Raw genomic sequence first — 27,909 nt, 5'->3', positions numbered from 1 at the left:
AATCTGTCGAGCCCAGGCTCCATCTCGTTATGTAAAATTCACCCTGAATTGATCTCTGGTTTCCAAACTCCAGTATTATGAATCCTTTTCTCATCTGTCCGTTCCTCGTCTACCAGGCCATCACTGCCAACGCAATCCACTGCCAAGCCAGGAAGCCAGCAAGCTACTCCCTCAGCTTCCTGGCAGAGTGGAACAGTCTCTCCTTTCCAAAGCAATATCCGACACACAGACCTCCAGCCCAGTGGTCTATGCTTTTCGGTAAGTCACGACGTTCGGTTGCATTTGTAATCTAAACGTCTCACATTCTGCTTAAAAGAAATCTTATTACAGAGAACAAGTTGAATCAATCCAGCCAGCAAGCGATAAATGAAAAGAAATCTAAAGAGAGAACCACTTTCCTTCTGAATCCATTGGCCTAGATATTTATATTTACAATCTCCAATAGATCCCAACCGGGTCTGTTCTGTCAGTTCCATACCTGGTCGACTTTGTACTGATCTTTTCTGTTTTATTTTTTAAATTTAGAGTACCCAATTCATTTTTTCCCATTAAGGGGCAATTTAGCGTGGCCAATCGACCTACCCTACATCTTTCGGTTGCGGGGACGAAACCCACGCAAACATGGGGAGAATGTGCAAACTCCACATGGGCAGTGACCAGGATCGAACCTGGGACCTTGGCGCCATGAGGCCGCAGTGCTAACCACTGCACCACTGTGCTACCCCGACTTTATACTGATCTTAACCATGAATGATCTCGGGCTTCCCGCCATGTTAGAGGGGGAGTTTGTATTTAGCAAGATTCACGGGCTGACTGATTGCTCCAGCCTCGTAAGTCTTGTGCGGGTTATAACAGGGTGTTTAGCTATTCGCCCATCTCTAATGCCTATTGAGGCCTCTTTGCAAATTTGGGAATCCCTGATGCTGTGGGATTCTCCATTGGCGGGAACCTCTGCGTCACTGGTAACACACCCAAGCTCGTGGGTTTCCCGACGGCGTGTGGGTGGCCACAATGGGAAACCCCATTGATCGGCTGCGGGAATGGAGAATCCCGCTGCCGGTGGGGGCATGCCGGTAAACGGGGCTGGCGGGGTGGAGAATCCCACCCATGATTCCCATCACAAAGGTCTCGGCACAGAGAATGTGAGTTCAAATCCCACCAATGTCATTTGTGAATTTGAAATCATTGTATCTAAAAATCACCCAGCGCAATGATATAAATTCAACTGAACTGTACATTCAATTGAACTGCATCATGACCAAACATATGGGGCGCGACTCTCCGCTGCCCACGACGGGTCGGAGAATAGCGGGAGGGCCTTCCCGACATTTTTCCCGCCCTCCTGCTATTCTCCCCCCCCCACGGCCGCCCCACGACATGAATCGCTGCTCGCCGTTTTTTACGGCGAACAGGAATTCTCCCCAGGTCGATGGGCCGAGTTCCCAGGCCTTTACGGCCGTTTTCACGACCGCAATCACACCTGCTCTCACCGTTCGTGAAAACGGCCGCAAAGTGCAGTCCCGGACAACCATGGCACCGATTGGCACGGCCGCACCACGGCCGTGCCAAGGGTGGCATGGGCCTGCGATCGGTGGGCACCGATCGTGGGCAGCGGGTCCGATACCCGCGCACTATTTGTTCTTCCGCTGCCCCGCAGGATCAGTCCGCGGGGCGGCTGAGGGGCATGACGGCCCGCGCATGCGCGTGTTTGACACATCTGCGTGATGACGTCATCCACGTGATGACGTCATCCGCGCATGCGCGGGTTGGAGCCATCCAACCCGCGCATGCGCGGCTGACATCATCGTGCGCGTCAGCCGCCGTGACGCTAAGCCCGCGATGCCGTGCTTCAAGGGGCCGCGCTGCTAGCCCTGCCCGGGGGGGAGAATCGGGTCCTGGGAGGGGGCGCGGAGGCTGCCGTGAAACACGGCCAGTTTCACAGCAGCCTTTACGACTTGCCGCATTTGCGGAGAATTGCGCCCATGATTCCATGAGATAGTAAACCTTTAATTTAATTACTGTAGGTCAACTCTTCTTAGCTTACATATACGTCACCAAGTGCCTAGTGCATGCAATTCCTTCAATCTTTATTATTGTCACAAGTAAGCTTACATTAACACTGCAATGAAGTTACTGTGAAAAGCCCCTAGTCGCCACACTCCGGGGGCTGTTCGGGTACACTGAGGGAGAATTCAGAATGTCCAATTCACCTAACAAGCATGTCTTTTGGGACTTGTGGGAGGAAACCAGAGCACCCGGAGAAACCCACATAAACATAGGGCAAATGTGCAGACTCCGCACAGACAGTGACCCAGCCGGGAATCGAACCTGGGACCCTGGCGCTGTGAAGCAAAAGTGCTAACCACTATGCCACTGTGCGTTCTACACAAAGTTAAATAGCTCAATCAATCAGTCTACACATTAGACATTTATTTGAAAAATGGGAAATGGTACTGCAAAAAATATTTTGGTCATCCTTTATTCTGAACTGTTGCAAAGGTGTCCAATCAAATAAAGGAATTAGTTCAGTTGGTTGAGACAACCACATCTTAAGTCGAAACATCATAACTCGGAACCAATTTTCCCATAAGAACAATGTTATAAATGGGGGATTGGTTCCTGAACAAAATTAAATAGAATTTTTAGATGCGTAATAAACAACATTCGTGTATTTATGCTGTAAATAATAATCATATTGACATATTAAAAATCGCACATAATAAGCTAAAAATACACCTAGAAATATGGTACCACGCTGTACACTGAGTGAGGGAGATGTGCGGTGCAGAATATTGATATGAACATTTGAATTTGTTGGATGGTATGGCATCATGTTGGAGCAAGTATTGTAAAGTCGACGACTGCCTGTAATTATATTAATGGGATTCAGAAAGAATGACATCTTCATATGGGATTGAAACAGATACTGCTGTTAGGATCAGATTATACCAAGAAATGCTGGCTAATTGTTTTGGTTACATATCCGTGCTCACAGTTTGTGGTGATGATACTGAACCTCAGTGTGGTTGGTGTCAAGGGAGGAAATACAATTCACAGCGAATACCTGATGGGAGATCAATGAGAGATCATTTGAACGTATGTAACCATTATCCAAAGTCTCTTCATTCTTTGCCCTTTGCCCTTGCAGGCTGTGTCCACAACTATGACTTCACTTTATGGGCTGAAGGGGCCATGGCCTCTTCTGGTATTAAGATGTTTGTGGAGGACGGAAAACATGAAACTCTAATAGAAGAGATGAACGCTACACTAGGTGCTGTGCAGAGCTGCTTTCACACCAACCCCATCACGGCAGGAGAAGGGAATTCCAGCACAGTTTTTACTGTCACTCCTGCACACCCTCTTGTAAGTAACAAGAACAAAAAACTTATTTAACTCAACACGTGTTTTGTAACTCTCCAATGCGATGATGTATATTTCATCTACTCTCGACTTTCAGACATCTCTGCTACAGTCCCGAAGACAGTGTCTCTTTCTGATGTGCAGCCAATGTGTGCAGCATCATTATCAATATCTGGTGGCCCTTCCTCATCCATGAAGTTTGAATGTATATGGCAACGTGGATCGCAATAGAGAGCCCCACAGCTCAATCCATTAGTGTCATTCTTGCTGCTGGAGACACACACATGTACACATATATACACACACATATACATGCACACACACATATACATGCATACATTTACATGCAAACATACACATACAAATACATACACACACATATACACACACAGATACACGCACATATTTACATGCACATATATATATATATACACATGCGCAGACATCCATATACACGTATGCACACAACCTTTTGTACACATGCAGGCATGTACATATATATATACACATGTACACACATGCGCACAAACACACATATACATACACACATGCATGAACACATACACACACATGCATACACATATATTCATGCACACACATATACATACATATACATGCACACATACACACACGTATACACATGCATATATAAACACATACATACACATACGCACACACATACGTGCACGCATATACATATATATGCACACATATACATTCGCACATATACACATTAACATATAAACACGAACACAAATGTGTTCAAAACCATGAGAGATCTAGACAGGATAAACACAGGGTTAAGAACAAGAGGTCACCCATTTAAAGTGATTGGCAAAGAAATGTTTTATGCACCAAATGGTTAGGGCCTGGCGTGCACTGCTTGACAGTGTGGTGGAGATAGGGTAAGTGGGGCTTTTAAAAGGGAATTTGATAAGCACTGAACAGAAAAGAAACGACAAAGCTATGGGAAAAGGGCTGGGAGTGGGACTAGTTGTTCTTGTAGAGAGTCACTAGGGAAATGATGGGCCGAACAGCCTCCTATCTGTGTTCCAACCGTTCTTCGACCTGGATTTTCCAAAGCAGAAAGCAGATATGCAACCCAAGATGCATGTTGGGACCCTGTGGAAATCCTGACGCATTAATCTCTGAGGGAATTACCCTGGAAGTTTGAACTTCCAATGCCAATTCCTCCGCTTCCCAGGACCCTCCGCCAAAGTCGCCAACCTATTTTGGATAGCCCCAACTACCTTACCTGGATAGTTATGCCAGAAATGTTAGGCAGAAAAATATTTGTCTGACTCCTGGGTAACTACAGAACTGACCCCGCAATAACTCACACTGACCCCCTTTAATTCCCCTCAACCCCCTGACTAACACCCAACAACCTCCTAACCCCCCCCGGCTACCCCTCACCTGACTAACTCCCCAACCCCCTGGTCAATGGTAACCCCAAGATGTTGACAGTCAGGAATTCAGTGATGGTAATGCCATTGAAAGCAGGGGATGGTTAGGTGATCGCTTGTTGGAGATGGCCATTCCCTGGCACTAAGGTGGCACAAATGCCACTTGCCACTTACCAGCCGAAGCCTGAATGTTGTCCTATTCTTGCTGAACATCAACGCAAACTGCTTGACTGTCCCAGCATTTGTGAATGGTACTGCACATGAAAATCTTCCTCAACAGCGTAAAAGTGTTTGCATTTAGAGATAATCACAGAAACCACTCAGCTTACACTGCCATCTTGAGTGCGGTAGGAGCTATAATTTTAGCGTAAGCCATGTTAAGTGTGGCACTCACTGGATGTTTTAGGATTTCTACAAACAAGGAGATAAAATGGCAGGACGAAAATCTTTTTTTCATGTCGGCATGTTTGAAATGTGAGAAAAATGTGACAATTGAGCAGAAGTCAAAAGACAGTGAACTCCATAGAAACACTGTGCCTGCATTTTCTCACGAGCCTGCTGCGGAGTTCAGAAGGGTATTTGTGGGATAAATGACCTGGTTCAAAGGTTGTGGTTTTATCGTATGATTGAGATGAGGTCACATAACTCCCAAGTACTTACCACAAACATCATCTGATAAGGAGCTTCAGCTGTGTCTCGTTCTTCTCCTCAATATTTTTCTGCTCCTCAAGGTGAGGTACCTCAGTGTTCTAAAGTGAAACTTCCCGCATTTAGCAGCTAGGAGCACTAGTGCATTACTTGTCCCACATTTGGAGTCCGTTTTTTGACCAGTGTTTGACATGCACATAAAGGCGAACTTTGTCCTGCCTCATGCCAAGCTGACAAGGCCCCATGTGCGGCAGTCAGAGTGCTTGCTGGGAAGATGCTGGAAGTGTGTAAGGCCCAACTCCTGGCCTTGCTGAATTTACTTGTTAAGTATTTATTCCAAATTTCTTTTTTTTAATATAATTTAGAGTACCCAATTTGTTTTCCAATTAAGGGGCAATTTAGCATGGCCAATCCACCTACCCTGCACATCTTTTGGGTTGTGGGGGTGAAACCCACGCAGACACGGGGAGAATGTGCAAACTCCACACGGACAGTGACCCAGAGCTGGGATCAAACCTGGGACCTCGGCGCCGTGAGGCAGCATTGCTAACCACTGCGCCACCATGCTGCCTTTATTCCAAATTTCTTACTGCCCATAGTTACTGCCTTTAGACAACAAAGTCACAAGAAAGCAAATACAGTTCCCTGCCACTACCACCACTCTTGGTTTTCACAGATAGCCAGCCATATCGGCCAAAGTGTGCGAACCATTTACCATCAGGATTGACATCCAAACTGAATAAAGTGCATTGCCATTTTGTGCAGATCAATGTTTACTGGTTTGCTATTCATAAGCCAATTGAAAGATTTTTTTTCTGGACCCAATTATCATCTTGTTTTACATATAAACATAAAGATATAAATAGAAGCAAGATATTGTATGACCGATCTCACATGAAGCACATTGGCCAACTAAAGCTGCCCAAGTCATTCAGACAGTGAACAGCCGGTAAGTGGAGACAAGGGCGGTCACCTCACCCCTGGCATTCAGTTCTTTTGTCCACGTTTGAACCAAGGCTGTAATGATGCCAGGAGCTGAGTGACCCTAGCGGTACCCAAACTGAGTATCCGTAAACAGGTTCAAGCCTTTGATCGAAATCTCTAAAAATCGGAGCCCCCGGAGGAGGATTCGCCCATGACAGGTTTTTGGAGGGGCAGTCCTTACCGATGGTGGAGGGGGAGAGAAGGGAAGAGTTGGAATCCCCGTTGGGCCCTGTCCTTGACGGGCAGGGCACAGACTTTATAATGATTGTCCTCTTAAGGTTTTTATTTCTTTTTCAGTGTCTCCCCATTTTTCACACCAAATCTTTCCTTGTTAGAGTCAACAAATTGACAGCTTCCTTCATTTGGGCGGGAAAGACTCCAAGGATTCGTAGGCAGTTTCTTCAGAGAGATAGTCAGGTGGCTTAGCTTTACCTAATTTGTTATTTTCTTACTGGGCAGCTAATATTGAAAAGTACTGGGTGGCTCAAGGGTCCGGATTCCATAGGGGGCGGATGGAGGCGGGCCCTTGTAGTGGTCCTAGCTTGGGTGCCTTGGTAACTGCCTCGCTTCCAGTTTCCTCTGGAAACATCTCAGGTCTGGTAGCAGTGTCCGCTGTGAAGATTTGGAGGCAGTTTAGACAACATTTTTTTTTTAAATTTAGAGTACCCAATTATTTTTTTTTCAATTAAGCAATTTAGTGTGGCCAATCCACCTAACCTGCACATCTTTGGGTTGTGGGGGTGAAACGCACGCAGACATGGGGAGAATGTGCAAACTCCTCACGGACAGTGACCCAGAGCCAGGATTCGAACCCGGGTCCTCAGCACCACAGGCAGCAATGCTAACCACTGTGCCACCGTGCTGCCCTAGACAACATTTTAAGCTCGGCTCCATGTTGTTGTTCGCCCCGATTCGTAGTAATCATTTCTTTGTGCCGGTGGGTTTAGGTTCGATATTCAGGTCATGGGGGCAGGAGGGTCTGGAGAGGTTTGTGGATCTGTTTGTGCAGAGTAGGTTTGCCGATTTTGAGGAGATGTTGGAAAAATTCTAACTCCCAAGGACTAATTTATTTCGGTATTTCCAGATTGGTGATTTGTTCCGTAAGGAGTTTCCTTCGTCCCCCCCCCCTTGGCACCTTCACCCTCTTTCTTGAATAGAATCTTATCTCTGGCCAATGCAGGTGAGGGGGAGGATTTGGGATATTTATACCTGTTGGCAGAGTAGGCTCCTTTGGATGAGGTGAAGAGGAAGTGGGAGGGTGAGCTGGGTCGGTTTTGGGTGGAAAGGTGTGGAATGAGGCTCTTCACAGGGTCAACACCACCTCCTCATGTGCTAGGCTCAGCTTGGTTCAGTTCAAGGTGGTGCACAGGGCTCCATCTGACAAAGATGAGAATGTTTTTTTTCTCTTTGGGGTGGAGGATAGGTGTGAAGGTTGTTCATGGGGGCCAGAGAACCATACCCATATGTTCTAGTCATGTCACGTAGTTACACCCACATTGATGTGAGGGAGGGAGTTCCAGGATTTTGACCCAGCGACAGTGAAGGAATGGCGATATATTTTCAAATCAAGGTGGTGAGTGATTTGGAGGGGAACTTGGAGGTGGCGGTGTTCCCAGGTAACTGCTACCCTTGTCCTTCTAGATGGTAGTGGTTATTGGTTTGGAAGGTGCTACCTAAGAAACCTTGGTGGGTTCTTGCAGTGCACCTTGTAGATGGTGCCCACATGGCTGCCACTGTTTGTTGGTGGTGGAGGGATTGAATGTTTATGGAAGGGGGAGCAATCCAGTGGGCGGCTTCATCCTGGATGGTGTTCAGCTTCTTGAGTGTTGGAGCTGCACTCATTCAGGCAGGTCGTCCAAGGCTTGGGTCACATTGTTCTAACATGACTGAGGCGCAGGTCATGGGAGCCCAGCCGCAGGCAGCTCCCCCCCCCCCCCCGCCCTGCCACTCCTTGGCAGTCACAGCCCAAGAACCAGTCCCAGCCCAACCTTCCACTGGTGGGACAACATTGAGAGGCAGATTGGACTGGTGGCAGAAAAATATTTGACAATGCGTTTTTACGGATTGTGTCCCCTTCCACCTGACTATGTTCAACTACACTCGTGCCAACTTACATTTCATCTATCTTTCTGATCTTCCGTGGCTTCCTGCTCCTTCTAGCTTCTATCCCAGATTGCACATCAGGAGTGGAGGTGGCCTGCTGCTCGTCTTGCCCTCTCCCCTGTGAAGCCCTTGGTGGTCGTCCTCTGGAGGGCCTGGACCTGGATGGGCCTGGCTGACTTCCGGACATTACAGGTGACGATGTGCCACCCTGTTCTGCCCACCGCCCAGCAGATGCACCAATGTCAAGAAGGGTTGGAGTGTTCCAGCATCTCTCTTGTGGGATGCCCCAGGATGGGGAATCCTCTCTCGGGGTGCTCGCTGGCCCCTGGGTTACTCCGAGGGACAGAGGGGCAGCCGGAGTGATCTCCAGAGGCTTAAATGTCATCTGCCGCTGCCAGTCCTGGAGGCCCACCCTCACCTGAACCATCGTGTTGATGCCCTCAGCCATGGTGCTCTGTGATGAGCTCCATCTCCATCAACCAGTGAGCCATGTCCCTCACTGTCTTGGTCAGGTCCCTCTGTGACTGTGTCACAGCACGGTAGCACGGTAGCACAAGTGGATAGCATTGTGGCTTCACAGCGCCAGGGTCCCAGGTTCAATTGCCCGGGGCACTGTCTGTGCAGAGTCTGCATGTTCTCCCCGTGTCTGCGTGGGTTTCCTCCGGGTACTCCGGTTTCTTCCCACAGTCCAAAGACGTGCAGGTTAGGTGGATTGGCCATGATAAATTGCCCTTAGTGACCAAAAAAGGATAGGAGGGGTTATTGGGTTACGGGGATAGGGTGGAAGTGGGTTGATGCAGGCTTAAGTGGGTCGGTGCAGACTCAATGGGCCGAATGGCCTCCTCCTCCACTGTATGTGTTCTATGTCCCTCTGTGACTGGCCAAGGTCTGTCATTGCCTGGCCAATGCTCTTGATGTCCTCACCTATGACCCTTTGTGAATGGGGCAAGCTCTGGAGAACCACAGCAATGTCCATCTGTGCCCGGGACATGTCTGCCTGTGACTGGGTTCCCCTGTCCTGCGCCTCAGCCACGGACAGCACAATGTGACCCAAGCCTTGGACATCCTGACACATGGCTCTACCATCTTGCCCCAGGCCTTCCGCTGCAGAGGCCCTTTAGTGTTGGCCTGGGTGCCACCGTTGTCGGCAACATCTCCCGCACTGAAGACGATTGGACTCCTCCAGTGTTACTTGCAGGTGCTGGGATGTTGCTGACATCCCCTCCTGTAAATACTGGCTCTGCATCTGCATCCACACCAGTGATGAGATAACCTCTTCCAAAGGCAGGACAACTGTCTTGGGGACAGCTGTTCCCTGGGATTGGACAGCCCTCCGCCCGGCCTCGCCCTCTGGAGTACCTGCCTCCACCTTATGTGCTGCAGCTTGTGTGTGATTCTCACTGAGGGTGACCCAGACCCAGGAGCCTGACCACTAACACATCCCACCAAGGTGATAGTCTTTGTACTGGTGGGCGGTGCTGGTGAGAAGTTGGGGTTTTACCCAGAGGCCAGAGGTCTGGTCCGGGGTGTTCTGAGGTCTGGAGGTCAGGGCTGTGACCCTGGACGGCCCGGCCTTCTCTGATGGGGATCCTGGAAGACAAAGGACATGAGGTCAGCCCTTGGGAAGGACTGTGGGAGATGAAAGACTCACTTGAGATGGAACATCTGGATAAAGTTGTATTGGGCTCTCAGTCTTCGGCGATTGCCGAACTCCATGTCAGCCACAGCTCGCACCTCAGCCTCCTTCGTGAATTCCGTGACCCTTTCTTCAAAGGGGGCTTGGACTAGTATCTCAAGCATGCCCCCCGCCTGCCTTTTGACGCTCCCTTCAATTGTGGATCATTTTATCCTTGGGGACACAGAAAGGTTATACCAAGATGCCAGCCTGCTAGTTTTAGTAAGGGTGGGGTGGGGATTCTAACTGGTACCACATGTGGGCAAGGCATCTGGCCAAAGAGGACAGGGCATGTGTTGGGGGTTTTTGGAGGGTGGGTTCTGAGGGACATGCTAGTAGGAGTGTTACTGGTATATAACGGTTTGAGGGAAGAATTCAGGGATCAAGGTCGGGGGTGATGCCAGGACGTCCCAGGTGATTACTCACCCGAGCTACTCAAAGGAGATGGTTCATCTTCTTTCTGTATTGCATGCCAGTCCGCCTGGTGAGGTCACCAGCACTCACTGCATCTGCCACCTCGTCCCAGGCTTGATTCATTACAACTGGCCGGTGTTTCTGCCCCACCGTGGGCGCCCCTTCTCATCCTGCAGATGCCCACATCAAGGAAGCGTGGTGCAGCTCTTTTAGCAGCCATCTTCTCAGCTGGAGTGGGAGTCTGGGCTGAGTGGAGCGCTTAACAGCTGTTCCCGCTGGTCAGGCTCACAACGGGATCCCCGACCCCAGCGAATCACTCGCCTGGGGTATTGGCAGTCGGGCGGGATACACGTGGGCAGCGTGCTGGCCCAATTGCAAGGATGGAATCGCGCCTCCCCAGAGCTTCTACTGGCAGCACGGAAATGTTGTGGTTCTCCGCTGCCGGGAGCACTTAGTCTCTCAACCAGACAATCACATCCCGAGTTTTAAGGTGCTTTAAGGGGCATCTTAAAGGAGAACAGGTGGCAGAAGGTGAAGTTTCGGGAGGTAATTGCAGAGCTTAGGACCTGGTGTCCAGCCTTGTAATCACCTCTGCAAATTTGTTTTATGGTCATGTTAATTGAGGGATATATTTTGGCTGGGTCACAAAGGCCACCCTGCTCGCTTTCAAATAGTGGCTTGGCATCTTTTGCATCGAGCTGGGAGGATGGGCCTTGGTTTAATTTATCATCCCAAAGATGTTGCCGCTGACATTGCAGCCCTCCCTCGGCACTGCAGAGGGGTGGCAAGCAGGATCCTGTGCTCGAGCGAGAATTAAGCCAGAACCTTCTGACTCAGAGGTGAGATATTACTCACTGAGCTATGCGAGTCTTCACTTCAAAATGCAGTGATAAGATTAAAAAGAAAGAAGCAGCATTTATATAATACAAAAACAGAAAATGCTGGACAATCTCAGCAGGTCTGACAGCATCTGTGGAGAGAGAAGGGAGCTAACGTTTTGAGTCTGGATGACTCATTGTCACAGCTGGAGAGAACTGGAAATAGGGTCATATTTATACTGTTGTGGGGGGGGGGGATGGAGCAGTGGGGGGCTGGATAGAGGGCCAACGATGGATGGACATTGACAAAGATGTCGTAGACAGAAAGATAAAGGGAAGGTAAATGGGGGTGATTAAGGCTAAGAGTGGTGCTGAGAGTGACACATAAAGAGATTAGAATGTGTTAATGGCAGAACAAAGTTTAACATTGGGTCAAAGGACAATTGGCACAATTGCCAAGGAACAGATGGCCCACGTAGTGTGTGGTGGGGGGGGGGACAATGGTGAGGGAAAAACAGATCGATGGAAGAAGTGAAAATAAGTTGATAGATATAAAAATGGGGTGAAAGTGGAGGAGAGAGTTCACAGTCTGAAGTTGTTGAACTCAATGTTACGTCCGGAAGGCTGTAATGTGTCTAATCGGAAGATGAGGTGCTGTTCCTCCAGTTTGCGCTGGGCTTCACTGGAACATTGCAGCAGGGCAGGCCAAGGACGGACATGTGGGCATGAGGGCAGGGTGGTGAGTCGAAATGGCAGCGACAGGAAGGTCTGGGTCCTGCTTGTGGACGGACCAAAGGTGTTCTGAAAAGCGGTCACCCAGTGACTCAACATTGGAGAGACTGCGTTTAGTCTCTCCAATGTTGACTAGGCCGGAATTTATATGAAAGACATTAAACCACCTTACAGACAATTATGTACTTATGAAGTGTCATTACTGTTATGGTGTAGGAAATGCTGATCAGTTTGCATAATGTTCATTTTGTTTATCAGGCCCTCGGGACTTCATATGTACATATAAATTGAAAATCTTCAACATCAGTCAAATATCAGAATATATATGGATCAGAATGATTGACGTCTGGCAAGGCCTTAGCCAGTCCTTTTACGATGGCCGCCTTTACTGTTATCCAGTCCAGGTTTTTCTATTTACTGTTCTCACTTGTGCAGAGGTTTCTTGAAATGTGTTTTATTTTAATGAAAAAAGGATAGTTAGCCGGTTAATCTCCCCATCTCCTTTGAAATTCAGACATAAATACTGATGTCAAGCCCAGTCAATCAGAACCATGCATTCCAAGTATCAGACATGAATCTTATTTTTACTTTAAGATTACATATTTTGACAGTAGTCATGCATGCCCAACAGTGACATTCCATTACGAGGATAAAGGCATGATGGAACCTCTACTGACATTGTGTAGCCGAGAGTAGAAGAAAATATGTTACCTTAAAACTACACGATGCTTGCACGGTGGTACAGTGGTTAGCACTGCTGCCTCACAGCGCCAGGGACGTAGGTTCAATTCTGGCCTTGGGTGATAGTCTGTGTGGAGTTTGCACATTCTCCCCGTGTCTGCATGGGTTCCCTCCGGGTGCACCAGTTTGTTCCCACAGTCCAAAGACGTGCAGGTTAGGTGGATTGGACACGCTAGTCATAGAATTTACAGAATTTACAGTGCAGAAGGAGGCCATTCAGCCCATCGAGTCTGCACCGGCTCTTGGAAAGAGCACTCTATCCAAGGTCAACACCTCCACCCTATCCCCATAACCCAGTAACCCAGTAACCCCACCCAACACTAAGGGGAATTTTGGACACTAAGGGCAATTTATCATGGCCAACCCATGTACCCCCTTGAGTCCCAAGGTTAGGTGGGGTTACGGGAATAGGGTGGGGGGCCTAGCTAAGGTGCTCTTTCAGAGGGTTGGGGCAGACTCGATGGGCCGAATAGCCTCCTTCCACACTGTAGGGAGTCTATGATTCTATATGATATTATAACATTCAACATTTCACAAATTGATTTGTTTATGGAACTGCAAACATGGCAGTCATCGATACCAGTACCACCCCATAAACAACATTAAGATCAATGGCCAATAAGGTTGTTTTAGTGGTGTTGGTTGGGTGGGGAATGCTGGCCAAGAGAACTCATTTCTGTTGGCACTGCCGTGGAATCCTTAATGTCACCCTGATCACCTCAATATTGCACTGGAATATCAACTTATTTCATGCAGTTCAAAGCTGACATGGCAAGTTAGAATGCTATCAGCTAGGCCAGGCAAGGCCATCACCAACAATTGCAATTTTTAGATGAATATTATATATTTAGACATTTTAATGATAAAATCTGATTTTAAAAATAACTATTCTTAATGTAGAATCAGAGTAAATTCATGGCTGAGTAAGAGGCCACACGGCCCATCGTGACTGCACCAACCGAAAATCAAGCCTCCCGGCCTAATCCCACTTTCCAGAATTTGATCCGTAGCTCTGTAGGTGACAGCACGCGAGGTGCACATCCAAACACGTTTTAAATGAGTTGTGCCTCTGCTACTCCTTCAGGTAGTGAGTTCCAGACTCCACAACCCTCTGGGTGAAAAACCTATCCCTCATCTCCCCTCTAATTATTCCAGCAATCACTTTAAATCAATGCCCCCCCCCCCCCCCCCCCGCAATCACTAACCTCACTGTTAAGATAAATAGGGCCTTCCCATCCACTCTATCCAGGCCCCCTCACAATTTTGTATATCTCAATCAAATCTTTCCCGACCTCCTCTGTTCCCAGCAGAACAGCAACACCAACATCTACAATCTCTCCTCCTGGCTGAAATTTCCCAGTCCCAGCAACAGCCTCGTAAATCTCCTCTATACCCTCTGGAGTGCAATTACATCCTTTCTGTAATGAGGTGACCAGAACTGTACACTGTACTCAAGTTGTGGACTAACTAATGATTTATACAGTTCCAGCATAACCTTCCTGCACTTCTATTCTGTACATCAGCTAATAAAGGGAAGGATTCCATATGTCTTCTTAACCGCCTTATCGACCTGTCCTGACACCTTCAGGAGGGATCTGTGGATTCACTCCAACCATCCTCACTTCCTCTACAATATTCGCCCATTCATTGTGTACTCCTTGCCTTGTTTGACTCCACCCCCACTCCCAAATGCATCGCCTCAAATCTCTGGGATGAATTCCATTTGCCACTTTTATGCCCACTTGGCCAGTCCATTGATAACTTCCTGCAGTCCAGAGCAATCCTCCTCACTACCAACCATGCAACTAATTTTTGTGTCATCTGCAAACTTGATTATGCCCATTACATTTACATGTAACGGCAGCACATGGTTAGCACTGCAGCTCCACAGCGCCATGGACCCAGTTCAATTCAGGCCTTGGGTGACTGTCTGTGTGGAATTTGCACTTTCTCCCCGTGTCTGCGTGGGTTTCCTCCGGGTGCTCCGGTTTCCTCCCACAGTCCAAAGGTGTGCAGGTTAGGTGGATTCGACATTGTAAATTGCCTCTTAGCGTCCAAAAGGTTTGGTTGGGTTACAGGGATAGGTTGGGGGTGTGGGGCTAGGTAGGGTGCTCTTTCCAAGGGTCAGTGCAGACTCGATGGGCAAAATGGTGTCCTTCTGCATTGTAGGGATTCTACAAGCAAAACTCTAATATATACCACAAAAAGCAGGGTACCTGATACTGAGCTCTGCGGAACCCCACTAGAAACAGCTCTCCAATCAGAAATCTCCATCAATGATGACCCCTTGTGAATGTATTGTGAAACTTAGGAGACCTCTCCACAGAGGGCTGTGGACGCTCCATCATTCAATATATTTAAGGCTGGGATGGACAGATTTTTGGTCTCTCAGAGAATCAAGGGATATGGGGAGTGGTTGGGAAAATAGAGTTGGCACCCAAGATCAGCCATGATCATATTGAATGGCGGAGCAGGTTCGATGGACCATGTGATCTGCTCCTGCTCGTATCGCTGGTGTTCCTGTGTAAAGTTTGTTGAAGTTCTTCGAAGACTCAGTAAATAACACATAGGGAGAGATTTTTAGTTTGGCTACCGAATGGGCACATTACCTCCTACCGTTTAGGAGAGGTGACCAACAGTCGCTTCAAGATCGCTGGTCAGGTCTCCCATTACCTGGAAAAATTAGAGCGGCGTGGGCTATTTGTGCTTCACCTATTTTCCCCTTGAAAGTTGCAGTCAAGGTCTTACCACAGGTGTTAAACCTTTGATGTGTATATCGAAAGAGCCTCTCACCTGCTTTAGGTGAGAATGTTGGTGCCCATTTAAAGCCTTGCCTGATGGCTGATAGTCAGACAAATGGATACGTATGATGCTCGCCCAGACTTTTAAATGCTTGATTTCCTGTTGCTTGGGTGCACCGCCAATGGTGCCATCCTTCAGTTGATGTCAACCAGGATTGTGCCATGATAGGGTTCAACATTGTTGGGCTACTTATTATGCCACAGCTGGGTTACTGAGAGGCGATATTACCCAGGGTTGTCATTTCTGATCATTGTACAGTTCTACTGGAAAGTGTGAGTCCGTGGATGTTGCGCAGAACAGGATTGACCTGCCGACACGCGCTAATTTTCACTATCAGTTTGTGCAAAACTACCTGTTATACATCGTACCCCGTTTCTCCATTCCAGTGACTCCTAATCCCTAATCCAAAATGTTACACCCCTATTCAAAAAAAAAGGACAAATCCAGCAACCACAGGGCTGCCAGTTTACCCTCACTGATGGGAAAACCTTTAGAAAAGATTATCAGGGACACAATAAACAGTGATTTGGACAAGTGTGAATTAATGAAGGAAACCCAGCAAAGATTTGTCAAAGGCAAATCATGTTTAACTAACTTGTTGAGTTTTTTAATGAGGTAATAGAGAGGTTTGATGAGGTTCATCTGGTTGATATCATGTACATGGACACTCGAAAGGCATTTGATGATGTGCCACATGATAGACATGTCAGCAAAGTTGAAACGGAATAAAAGGGACCATGGTAGCATGGATAGAAAATTAGCTGAGTGAGTGCAGTGGTGAATGGTTGCTTTTTGGACTGGAGGGAGGTGATATGTTGGGGTTCCCCAGGGGCTGGTAATAGCATACTGCTTTTCTTGATCTAAATTAATAACATACGCTTAGCTGTACAGGGCAAAATTTAAAGATGGCACAAAATGTGGCTACGTTGTGCATTGTGAAGAAGATCGTGATGGAGAACATATTCAAGCTGGTGCAAAGTATTAGTCTCCTTATTTCAGGAGAGGATTCGGCGGCACGGTGGCACAATGGGTAGCACTGCTGCATCACAGTGCCAGGGACCCGGGTTCAATTCAATAGTCACTGTATCACCATCAATGGAGCAGGTAGTCCGCATTATCAATGGACAGCCCACCTTCTGAAATGGCAGTGGAGGACACAGTTAATTTGAAATGAAAATCGCTTATTGTCACGAGTAGGCTTCAATGAAGTTACTGTGAAAAGCCCCTAGTCGCCACATTCCGGCGCCTGTCCGGGGAGGCTGGTACGGGAATCGAACCGTGCTGCTGGCCTGCTTGGTCTGCTTTAAAAGCCAGCGATTTAGCCCAGTGAGCTAAACCAGCCCCTGGTCTATTCCTATAACAACTTTGAAGGATGAATTGAATACGTATTTGTAAAAGGAGGGATTACAGGTAAGGGCAGGGCAGTAGAATTGGACTAGATAGCTCCATATGAAGAGCTCAAATTTTTAAAAATTCATTTACAGGATGTGGGCGTCGCTGGTTAGGCCAGCATTTATTGCCCATCCCTAGTTGCCATTGGAAGGTGGTGAGCTGCCTTCTTGAAACCCTCCAGTCCTTGAGGTGTAGGTACACTCACTGTGCTATTAGCGAGGGAGTTTCAGGATGTTGCCCCAGCGACATTGAAAGAGCGGCGATATATTTCCAAGTCAGGGTGGTGAGTGACTTGGAGGGGAACCTCTAGGTGGTGGGGTTCCCAGGTATCTGCTGATCTTGTCCTTCTAGATGCTAGTGGTTGTGGGTTTGGAAGGTGTTGGCTAAGGAACCTTGTTGAGTAGCTGCAGTGCATCTTGTAGATGGTACATATGGCTGCCACTGTTCGTTGGAGGTGGAGGGTTTGAATGTTTGTGGATGGGGGAGCAATCAAGCGGGGCTGCTTTGTCCTGGATGACGCAAGCTTCTTGAGTGTTGTTGGAGCTGCACTCATCCAGGCAAGTGGAGAGTATTCTATTGCACTCCTGACTTGTGCCTTGTAGATGGTGGATTGGCTTTGGGGGGTGAGGAGTTGAGTTACTCGCTGTAGGATTCCTACTTGTACAGGAATGATGGACTGAATTCCTATGGGTACAGGAATAATGGACTGAATGGCTTCCTGTGCTGTACGTTTCATGCAGGACAATCAAAGGTTTTATAACTCAGCTCAATCTTACTTGGCACTAAAGTCAATGGTAAAACCAGTCAGGGAGTAAAACAGGTAGACTCCCCAATGTAATCCTGCCAGCGTTAGGTTAAAATTGCCTCCGATGGTTCAGTGCCTTGAGGAAAGGAGGGTGGACAATGGGGTTGTGGAGGGATAAAAGAAATATTTTGTGTACAAAACAGGTGGTAGCAACTCAGCAATACTTTTAAATTCCACTCATTATGTTTTCCTCGCTGCCGATTCACTTCCATTTGCTTTACATGACCCCCACAGCAAATTTCAGCCCCTAGGAATTTTTTGTAAAGTTACGAAAGTTGGGATTCTCCCGTTCTTCCCTCTTGCGAGTCAAACTTTTTTCTTCCTCGTTATGAGTTTACCACAAAAATTGAGGAACTAACCTGGATTTTCATTTTGTTTCTCAGGTGTCATTTCTGGTGCGTATAATTCCCAGTCCAGATTGGTTTCTTGGTGCTAACAGTATCAACCTGTGTGAGAGTGATAATTGGAAAGAATCCTACACCTTGGATCTATTCCCTTGGGATGCTGGGACAGACAGTGGATTTACATTTTCATCTCCAAACTTTGCCACCAACCCTCAGGAGACAATATTCCAAATAACAGCCAAGCATCCGTCCCATCCAGCCAATTCCTTTTACTACCCACGACTGGAAACCTTGCCCAGAATGGGCCACTCAGAGTTCACTCTGCTCTCCGCAGACTTGCCCAGTCAGGCACCGAGTGAGGAACCCGAGCCAACACAACTAACCCAAGGAAGGAACCTGACTGAACTTCCTCAGTTTAACCGGACGGTCACTGAGAATGGGACAAAGACTGAAGCTGAACTCTTCAAAGTCGACGATGTTTTCAATGATGTGCTTGAAAAGCTGTTGAATAAGGAGCCTGGGAGTAGGTACAACACAAATGGAAAGAGTAAGTGATAACCTGAGCTGGACCATGTGCTCACAGGGGAGAGGGACAACAGTAGACCAGTCAGTCCTCTGAGCCATTCCATTAGATCATTGGTGGATCTGGTGGGTCTGGCCTTTACTCCACTGACCTGCCTTAACCTCATATTCCTCAATACCCTTTCCCAAACAGGGGCGGCATTCTCCCCTACCCGGCGTGACAGAGGGTCCCGGAGTAGGGGAGTGGCGCCAACCACTCAGGGGTCGGGCCTCCCCAAAGGTGGGGAATTCTCCCCACCTTTGAGGGCCAGCCCAGCGCCGGAGCGGTTGGCACCAGAAGACTGGCGCAAAAAACCGGCGCCCCCGGCAGCGGGGCTGGCCGAAAGGCTTTCGCCGGTCCGCGCATGCACCGGCAGTGACGTCAGCGGCAGCTGGCCGCTGACGTCACTGCCGGCGCATGCGCGATGTGGGGTTCTCTTCCGCTTCCGCCATGGCAGCCGCGGAAGGAGAAATAGTGCACCCAGGGCACTGGCCCGGAGTCTGAGCGGGGGGCACCGATCGCGGGCCAGGCCACCGTGGGGGCACCCCCCAGGGTTTGATCGCCCCCCCGCCCCCCCCCCCCCAGGACCCTGGGGCCCGCTCGCGCCGCTGATCCCGCCGTTCCAGAGGTGGTTCAAACCTCGGCGGCGGGAGAGGCCTCCCAGCGGCGGGACTTCGGTCCATCCGGGCCGGAGAATCACCGCAGGGGCCTCTCCGATCGGAGTGGCGAGATTCCGCCGCCGCCACTTCCCGGGTGGCGGAGAATCTCTGCCACGGCGGGGGCGGGATTTTAGGCGGCCCCAGGCGATTCTCCGACCCTGCTGGGGGTCGGAGAATTTCGCCCCAGAAATCTATCAAACCTGAAGGCCGTGATTCTCTGGTCCCCCAGCCGTGTGTTCCTCGGCGGCGCGCCGTTCGCTGGTGGCGTGCCCCTATGAAACCTGCTGGCAAAGCTGCGTTGCAGCAGGGAAATTGAATCGCAACGAGCAGAGAATTCCGGCTGAAAGCTCCAATGCCCCAGTATCCACACCTTCCGCAGGAAGAGAATCATCTTCCTCATTACCTTCTGTGTGAAAATGTGCTCCCTGATTTTGCTCCTGAACAGCCTGGCTCGAATTTTGAAACCGTCCCCTCGTTCTTAATTCCCCCACCAGAGGAAATAGCTTCTCCATATCTCCCTTGATTAATCTAATTAACACCTCAATCAGATCGCCCCCTAAATGCGTTTGTACAATACAAGTAATCCCTCCTTATAATTTACCCTCGAAGACCTAACGGACTTCAATTTCCTCAATTTGTGTCAGTTGTTGGGAAATTCTTCCGATCTTCACCTGCCTCAACTTTGCTGGGTGTCCGCCGCAGTAAGGTAACGAAGCAGGAGCAGGTACACAAAGCAACTCATAACATTTCATGTATTTACTTTTGAGGTTGTTTCAGACGTCCACATTGTGGTGCACAGTTTACCCACTGGCATCACATATTGGGAACTCAGACAGAGGATTCCTGTAGTTTTCTGTCCATTAAACTTTGCAACAGGAGTGTCAATTCATGAGATAAGTCATTTAACCGTTGGAGGTCACAGAACCTGATTTTGTAACCAATGCTCCCCTCCAGAGAGCCACAACAATGTTGCTCCTCCACCTCGGATTTGTACTCCCTTCAAAAGTGGCTTCCATTCTGAAAGTGGGAAATGACCTTCTATTACCTTCCACTGAGCACAAAGTGTAAGCCGGCACTCCGTAGCATTGTACTGAGAGAGTGCTGCACTGCCAGAGGTTTTGTCTCTATAGATTGAGCATTAAACCAAGACCCCGACTACCCTCTCAATTGGATGAAAAAACATTACTTTGCGGCAGGGTAGCACAGTGGTTAGCACTGCTGCTTCACAGGGCCAGGGACCCGGGTTCGATTCCCGGCTTGGGTCACTGTCTGTGCGGAGTCTGCACGTTCTCCCCGTGTCTGCGATTCCTCCAGGCACTCCGATTTCCTCCCACAATCTCGAAAGACGTGCTTGTTAGGTAATTCGGACATTCTGAATTCTCTCGCCATGTACCCGAACAGGCGCCGGAATGTGGCGACTGGGGGCTTTTCACAGTAACTTCATTGCAGTGTTAATGTCAGTCTACTTGTGACTATAAAGAGTATTGTATTATAAGAAAGGCTGGAGAGGTATCCCCAGTGTCCAGGACAACATTTCCCCTCAGTTAACTTCACCAAAGGCAGATAATCTGATTACTGACACACTGCAAATTGGCATCCATGTTTCCGGCATCAAAAGTGCTTCTTGATTGTAAAGCACTTTGGAAAATCCCAACGTTGGGGAAAGTACTCCAGAAATGCAAGTTGTCTCATTTTCCCTTTTACTGCCATGCACAATAATTTGAAGGCCTTTCTCCTGTTGTTCCTTTTGAGACGTTACTGCACCGTTACACACAGACGGCCTCCTAGCTGAATCCTCAGTATCAAAAACTGAGAGTCATCAATTTTTCTGTTGCTAACCATAAAGGTCGTCTACACAGTTGTTATGCCAAGATTGTAAACATAATATCGAGGAAATCACTAAAGTGAAGGGTCAAGACCCATTGTGCAGGAGACAATTAGAGGTATAAACAGTTAAAGGGAAATCAAGTAAGTTGGCTAATTGTGGTTGGCGAGACCAAAGTTGGATTTTAAAAGCCTGAAGATTGGAGAATCAGTGAAAGTACTGGGGACCAGACTTCAGTGGGTTGCTGTTTCCCCAGTCCTGCACATTCCAATGTGCAGAACACTGACACTGGACTGATTCCTGAAACTGCAGCTATGAACAGGAAAGATGGGCTGGTGCCAAAACAAAAAAATTCCTCAGCAACTCCCACTGTTACTTCCTAGAGCTAAGAGAAACCAGAGATTTATTGACTTCTGTTGATGATAGGAGCATGTTCCTTCCACTGCTTAGATTGCCATCTTCAACATTGCTGTTGCAGAGCTGTGCAGGCTGAGAGACTCATGGTGGGAATAATCCCGGCCTGCGTTTTCTGCTGGAGATTGAGGAAGTCACAACCTGAAGCAGACTCCTGCCAAATGAAGCAGGGGGACGATGGATTAAAGATTCACCCTGCATTTTCATCAGGGTGGGTGCCACTAAAAGGCTGATTAGTGCTTTGACACGAAACACTGGGCTCAAATTCGGGTTGCCATCACCTGGTGTTGACGAGGCAGTAATGGCTTCAATTTTGGTTTGGTAGCTTCACAATCATGGTAACACCCTGCAATGCAGCTGTCACCTTATACCTGATAGGGTTACCAAAATCTGGCTGGTCATATTCCTGGATGTTTCTTCACATGACCTGACGCCTCCCAGCCACCGTACCCCCCCCCCCCCCCCCCCCCCCCCTGACATCCTCGGGCACTCCACTAGCTAGAGAACAGGCCTTACCACAACTGGACAATTTGCGACTTTCGGTCCAACTACTCTTTCTCTCCCCCACGTCGAATGTTTTGAAATTAATAGGTAAAGGTGTTCCAATAAAGTGAAAATATCTTTCCTCCTGGTTGCTCACTGCGGTGTCCGGAAGATGAATGTTCATTTCCTGGAGACCCCAATCCTACTGATTGCTAAACTGGATCCACTCCATGCTGAGTGCAAAAACCTGTAATCGTGTTTCCAATCTTAGCATTTGAAAACTGATGAGTACAAAAATTCACCCAAAAGAAAGCCGAGCACTTTTTTTCCTTTGACAAGTGTTATCTCTTCATTGACGTTGGGCAGCTTTACATGCTTTCTGCTGTACTCGTATATGTCCTGCACCACTAATGGTGGGCTGTCTAAAGCCAGGGATTATCGAACAACCTGCATAAACCAATACATTAACACAAGGTTATCAGCTAGCAGTCTGAGCAGGCAATTAATTCACCAGCAACAACCTCCAGGAGAAGCAAATGATTTCTTTTCTCAGCCCCTATTATTTGATTTATACCAGGTCTCCCACCCCAAGCATCTTGCGAGAAAAGGTGTGGGCAAATGATTTATCGTCTCCCATCAGCTCACCCCCTCAGCACTGACGTAGGAACCGGAGCGGCCAATTTAACTCCTGTAGTCTGTTCCACCCTCTCATTCAATGAGATCATGGCTGACCTGGGTATAACGCCATATACCCGTCTCTGCCTCAGACCCTTGGTTAACAAAAATGTATCAGTCTCACATTTAGAAACATAGGGAATTAGCAATTGATTTAGCAATTGATTTAGTTGTTTGTGGAAGAGAGTTCCAAATGTCCACCATCCTTTGCTTGTCGAAGATATGCTGACCACTCCCAAAAGACCTAGCTCTAATTTTTTGGCTTTCCCCCACCCCTAGAGATTGGGCACTTGACCCCTTTGAGCAGTCACAGCTAGGAACAGATGCCTCCCTGTTACATGGCGCTGAATTGCTATGCTAATATGCTTCGACACTCCCTGAGTCAACAACAACTCGAATAATGCCACACGAGGTCAAGTATCTGCCTAACTAACATTGATAATCTCTCTGCTCCCTTCTCAACCCTAACCAATCTCCCTGGGTCCCACCTATCCTGGCTCCCGTCTATTTCCTGATACTATGGGAATGTTGTTCAATTGACAACGAGAGAAGTTGGGAATCTAGAGAAACATCCAACAACAAAAATAACGATTAACCTCTAATTGACCGTATGATCTCTTCAGATCAACTCCCTATGATGAGTATTGGACTATTGGCCTTAAAAGAACAGGTCAATAATTAAATATGACAAACATGCTCAACACCGCAGATTGCTCATGAGCAACAGGGTGGCCCGGTGGCACAGTGGTTAACACTGCTGCCTCAGATCTCCACGGTCCTGGATTCAATTCCAGCCTCGGGTCACTGTCTGTGTGGAGTCTGCACGTTCTCCCCATGTCTGCGGGGTTTCCTCCGGGTGCCCCGTTTTCCTCCCAGTCAAAAGATGTGCAGGTTAGGTGGATTGGCTATGCTAAATTGCCCCTTAGCGTCCAAAAGTTTAGGTGGGGCTACTGGGTAATGGGGATGGGGTGGAGGCGTGGACTTAAGTGGGGTGATCTTTCCAAGGGGCTGGTGCAGACTTGATTGGCCAAATGGCCTCCTTCTGCTGTGTTAATTCTATGATTCTATGATAACAGAATCAACAATGCAGTCATTAAAACCCACTCGTAAACTATTTGAAGAAATTATATTAAGGGTGGCACTGTAGCATAGTGGTTAGCACTGTTACTTCACGGCTCCAGGGTACCAGGTTCGATTCCCGGCTTGGGTCACTGTCTGTGTGGAGTCTACATATTCTCCCCGTGTCTGCTTGGTTTCCTCCGGGTGCTCCAGTTCAAAGACGTGCAGGTTAGGTGGACTAGCCATGCTATATTGCCCTTAGTGACCAAAAAGGTTAGGTGGGATTACTGGGTTACGGGGATAGGGTAGAGGTGTGGGTTTAAGTAGGGTGCTCTTTCCAAGGGTAAAATGGACTGAATGGCTTCCTTTGGCACTGTAAATTCTATGATTCTATGAACAGGATGAGAGATTAGCTAGTATGATATAATGTGAAATACCAGTTACTGGAATCTCCAATACCACATACTTGTGTAAAATAAAAGCAAAATACTGTTATTGTGGGCAGCAAGGTGAGCAGTGGGTTAGCACAGCTGCCTCACAGTGCCAAGGTCCCAGGTTCGATCCCGACTCTGGGTCACTGTCTGTGTGAAGTTTGCACATTCTTCCCGTGTCTGTGTGGGTTTCACCCCCAAAGATGTGCAGGCTAGGTGGATTGGCCACACTAAATTGCCCCTTAATTGGAAACAAAAATTAATTGAATACGCTAAAAACAAATTTTTTTAAATACTGTGCTTGCTGGAAATCTGAAATACAAACAGAAAATGCTGGAAAAACACAGCAGTTCTGGCAGCTTCTGTGAAGAGTGAAACAGAGTTCACGCTTTCAGTCCATATGACCCTTAGAGTCTGTTGTAATCGGCTAGTTAATACAAAACTGTGACTCTTGTACATGTACTCATAATATAGTAATTTTAGGTACACTATATAAATACAATAATCAATTAATGTGTTTTTGTCCATTTACAAAGAGTTGCACAAAAATGTTAAAGTTCACATGCAAAATGCACAGAAATAAATATCAAGATTTAAATTGTGATGCTGATTACTCATTTTTTCACAGCAGAAAACTAATTAGCCTCATCTGAGACTCTCAATTAGCAACATGTGGCTAGTGGCTAATGTATTGACCTGAGGAAGGAGCTGCGCTCCGAAAGCTAGTGATTCGAAACAATCCTGTTGGACTTTAACCTGGTGTAAGAAGACTTCTTACTGTGCCCACCCCAGTCCAACACCGGCACCTCCACATAATGTATTGAATGACATTGGGTTAAACTGTGCTATGTCGATATGGAATTTAAGTGATAATTCTATGTATCAAAGTAGTATTTCAGCATTTATTGGCAACAATGGCACTTCATTGGAAAGCGAAATCAAAATGCACACCAATGCATTGAGCAGTAATGACTAAATGCAACTGCGTTATAAGGTAGAAGTAACAAGATTTTTATTTTGTTACCCTTCAGACTCCCAGGCAAAGGAATTCACCAGCACGCCTCTGGATTGCGAAGTCTCTGCCTGGTCTTCCTGGGGTCTCTGCAGCCGTAGCTGTGGAAGTGGCATTCGGGAGAGGACACGGTTCATCTTACAGCATCCCGCCAACGATGGGGAGGCCTGTCCAACCTTGCTGATCCAGGAAGGGTGCGAGGAACCCCCTTGTCCGACTGCCGTGACAAACAGCAACGTCACTGTTTCAGGCCCAGCAGAAGAAGCTACAAAGACACACTTTGAGGCAAACCTGAACGAGAGAGTAGACTCTGATTTACAGGAAGAGCCCCTGTCACAGCACAACCAAACAGCAGGTGAACCAGAAAATATCACAGCACTAGCTCACCCTGACACAGTGCGATCCCAAGAAAGCAGCCAGCTTCTCAAATTCACAAGTAAGTTACAATTGTCCTTCTTTTCTGGAGCAAATGCAGCAGGCCTTCTTGTTCTTGTGCCTGCTGAAAGACTGCCCAAACAGCGGGTACGGGAATAATCATAGAGTCATAAAGCACAGAAACAAGCCCTTCAGCCCATCATGTCTATCCCGACCATCCAATACCAATCTACACTAATCCCATTTACCAGCACTTGGCCCGTAGCCTAATATACCTTTGCGATTTAACTGCTTGCCCAGATGCTTCTTAAATGTTTTGAGACTATCTGGCTCCACCGCCCTCGCAGCCAGCACATTCCATATTCCCACCACCCTCTGGGTGAAACAATGTTTCCTCAGGTCCCCCTCTAAACCACTTACTCCTCACCTGAAACTATGTCCTCTGGTCTTTGACACCTCTGCCATAAGGAAAAGATTCTTCTGATCCACCCTGGATCTCTGACGCTGTGAAGCAACAGTGTTAACCACTATGCTACCATGCCACCCATAGAAGGCTTCAAAAGGAAATTGGATAAATACTTGAAGGAGAAAATATTGCAGTGATACGGAGAATAATGGCGGAATGGGACTAATTGGACTACTCTTAGTAAAAGCTGGCATAGACGTGACTGGCGGACTGGCATCCTTTGCACTGTATTTTATGATTCTGTGGAACCTATTCCGTGCATTGGTAAAATTCAGTTCTTAATGCGCCTGAACTTGTGCAAATCTCATCAACAATGGCCTGGGGCAATCATTGAAAACAGGTATGAGTTCATTTTAAGTTGCAACATGGTGCAAATCCTTTACTGCAGGCCAAATGCTAACCACGGGCAAGGATATTTGTATAATTATTCACTATGGCTCATGCAGATTCAGATGGATCTAGGGAGCAGTAATTTTAACTGTGACCAATATCCGATCAGCCACCATATCTCATTAAACGCAGCGAGCTGAAGGTGGTCTTTTCCCTCGTTACATCTGTATAGGCCAGTTCCAAACTAGAAGCTACTGTCACCATGGATACCAGCAACAAATGAATTTCAGAGCAGCTTATTGCTTTAAAGTTTTATTTTTATTCTTTGATGGGATGAGGGGATCACTGACAAGCCAGCAATTGTTGCCATCCATCCTAATTGCCCTCTTCAACTGAGTGCCATTGTAGAGGTCAGTTAAGAGGAAGCCACATTGCAGAAGGCTGGTGGATTTCCCTCCCTAATTAATTAATTAATGTCACTGTCAACAGTGGTTAGCACTGTTGCTTCGCAGCACCAGAGACCCAAGTTCGATTCCCGGCTTGGGTCACTGTCTGTGTGGAGTCTGTACGTTCTCCCCGTGTCTGCGTGGGTTCCCTCCGGGTGCTCCGGTTTCCTCCCACAAATCCTGAAACACGTGCTTGCGAGGTGAATTGGACATTCTGAATTCTCCCTCTGTGTACCCGAACAGGCGCCGGAGTGTGGCGACTAGTGGCTTTTCACAGTAAAATGTAGTGTACCCAATTCATTTTTTCGCAGTTAAGGGGCAATTTAGCGTGTTCAATCCACCTAGCCTGCACATCTTTGGGTTGTGGGGGTGAAACCCACACAAACACGGGAAGAATGTGCAAACCCCACACGGACAGTGACCCAGGGCTGGGATCGAACTTGAGACCTCGGCGGCGTGAGGCAGCAATGCTAACCCACTGCTCCACCGTACTGCCCTACTTCATTGCAGTGTTAATGTAAGCCTTCTTGTGACACTAATAAAGATTATTATTATCACCATATAAATGGCTTTATATTCCAGATTTATTAATTGAATTAACCTGGGTCTTTGGATAACAAGCCTATTGACCATAACGCTGCACCGCTGTCTGCAAGAGGCCTGTCTGGTAATTCCAGCTCGCAGGACAATGATATTTATACTTCTTCCTCTCTCACCTGCAGATGAAAGCCAGTGGATCTCAGAGGCTGGAGCTCAATCCATTGAGAGTTTGCCCGTACTTCGAAATGCTTCTACTGATCAGTCCTTCACTAACCTAAACTCAACTACAGCAACAGAAAGGGCTGGATAGGAAGCACCCAATCTACTGAAGTCAACAGAACTCATACTGGTTCTGATTAACTATGTGGTGAAAAAGAATAAAGTTGTTTACAAAGCATTTGTGTGTGC

The 27,909-nt window shown here is 47.6% G+C and overlaps 1 protein-coding gene across 1 annotated transcript; it reads left to right on the top strand.

Moving 5' to 3' along the window:
* On the top strand, window positions 1-27,898 carry LOC119950906 (spondin-2-like). The gene is made up of 5 exons (XM_038773823.1): window positions 1-258; window positions 3,149-3,363; window positions 18,264-18,771; window positions 25,364-25,780; window positions 27,684-27,898. The coding sequence occupies exons 1-5, from the start codon at window positions 78-80 to the stop codon at window positions 27,809-27,811; spliced, it is 1,449 nt and encodes a 482-aa protein (XP_038629751.1). The 5' UTR covers window positions 1-77; the 3' UTR covers window positions 27,812-27,898.
* Window positions 27,899-27,909: the final 11 nt, after the last annotated feature.

The sequence above is a fragment of the Scyliorhinus canicula genome, chromosome 16, assembly GCF_902713615.1.
Source record: "Scyliorhinus canicula chromosome 16, sScyCan1.1, whole genome shotgun sequence".
In the NCBI taxonomy this organism is placed as follows: domain Eukaryota; kingdom Metazoa; phylum Chordata; class Chondrichthyes; order Carcharhiniformes; family Scyliorhinidae; genus Scyliorhinus; species Scyliorhinus canicula.
This window is presented reverse-complemented; position numbering and strand designations above follow the sequence as displayed.

Coding starts and splice junctions, on each gene's coding strand:
- LOC119950906 (XM_038773823.1), top strand. CDS start 78: ATGAATCCTTTTCTCATCTGTCCGTTCCTCGTCTACCAGGCCATCACT. Junction 259..3,148: donor CCAGTGGTCTATGCTTTTCG/GTAAGTCACGAC, acceptor TTGCCCTTGCAG/GCTGTGTCCACAACTATGAC. Junction 25,781..27,683: donor CCAGCTTCTCAAATTCACAA/GTAAGTTACAAT, acceptor TCTCACCTGCAG/ATGAAAGCCAGTGGATCTCA.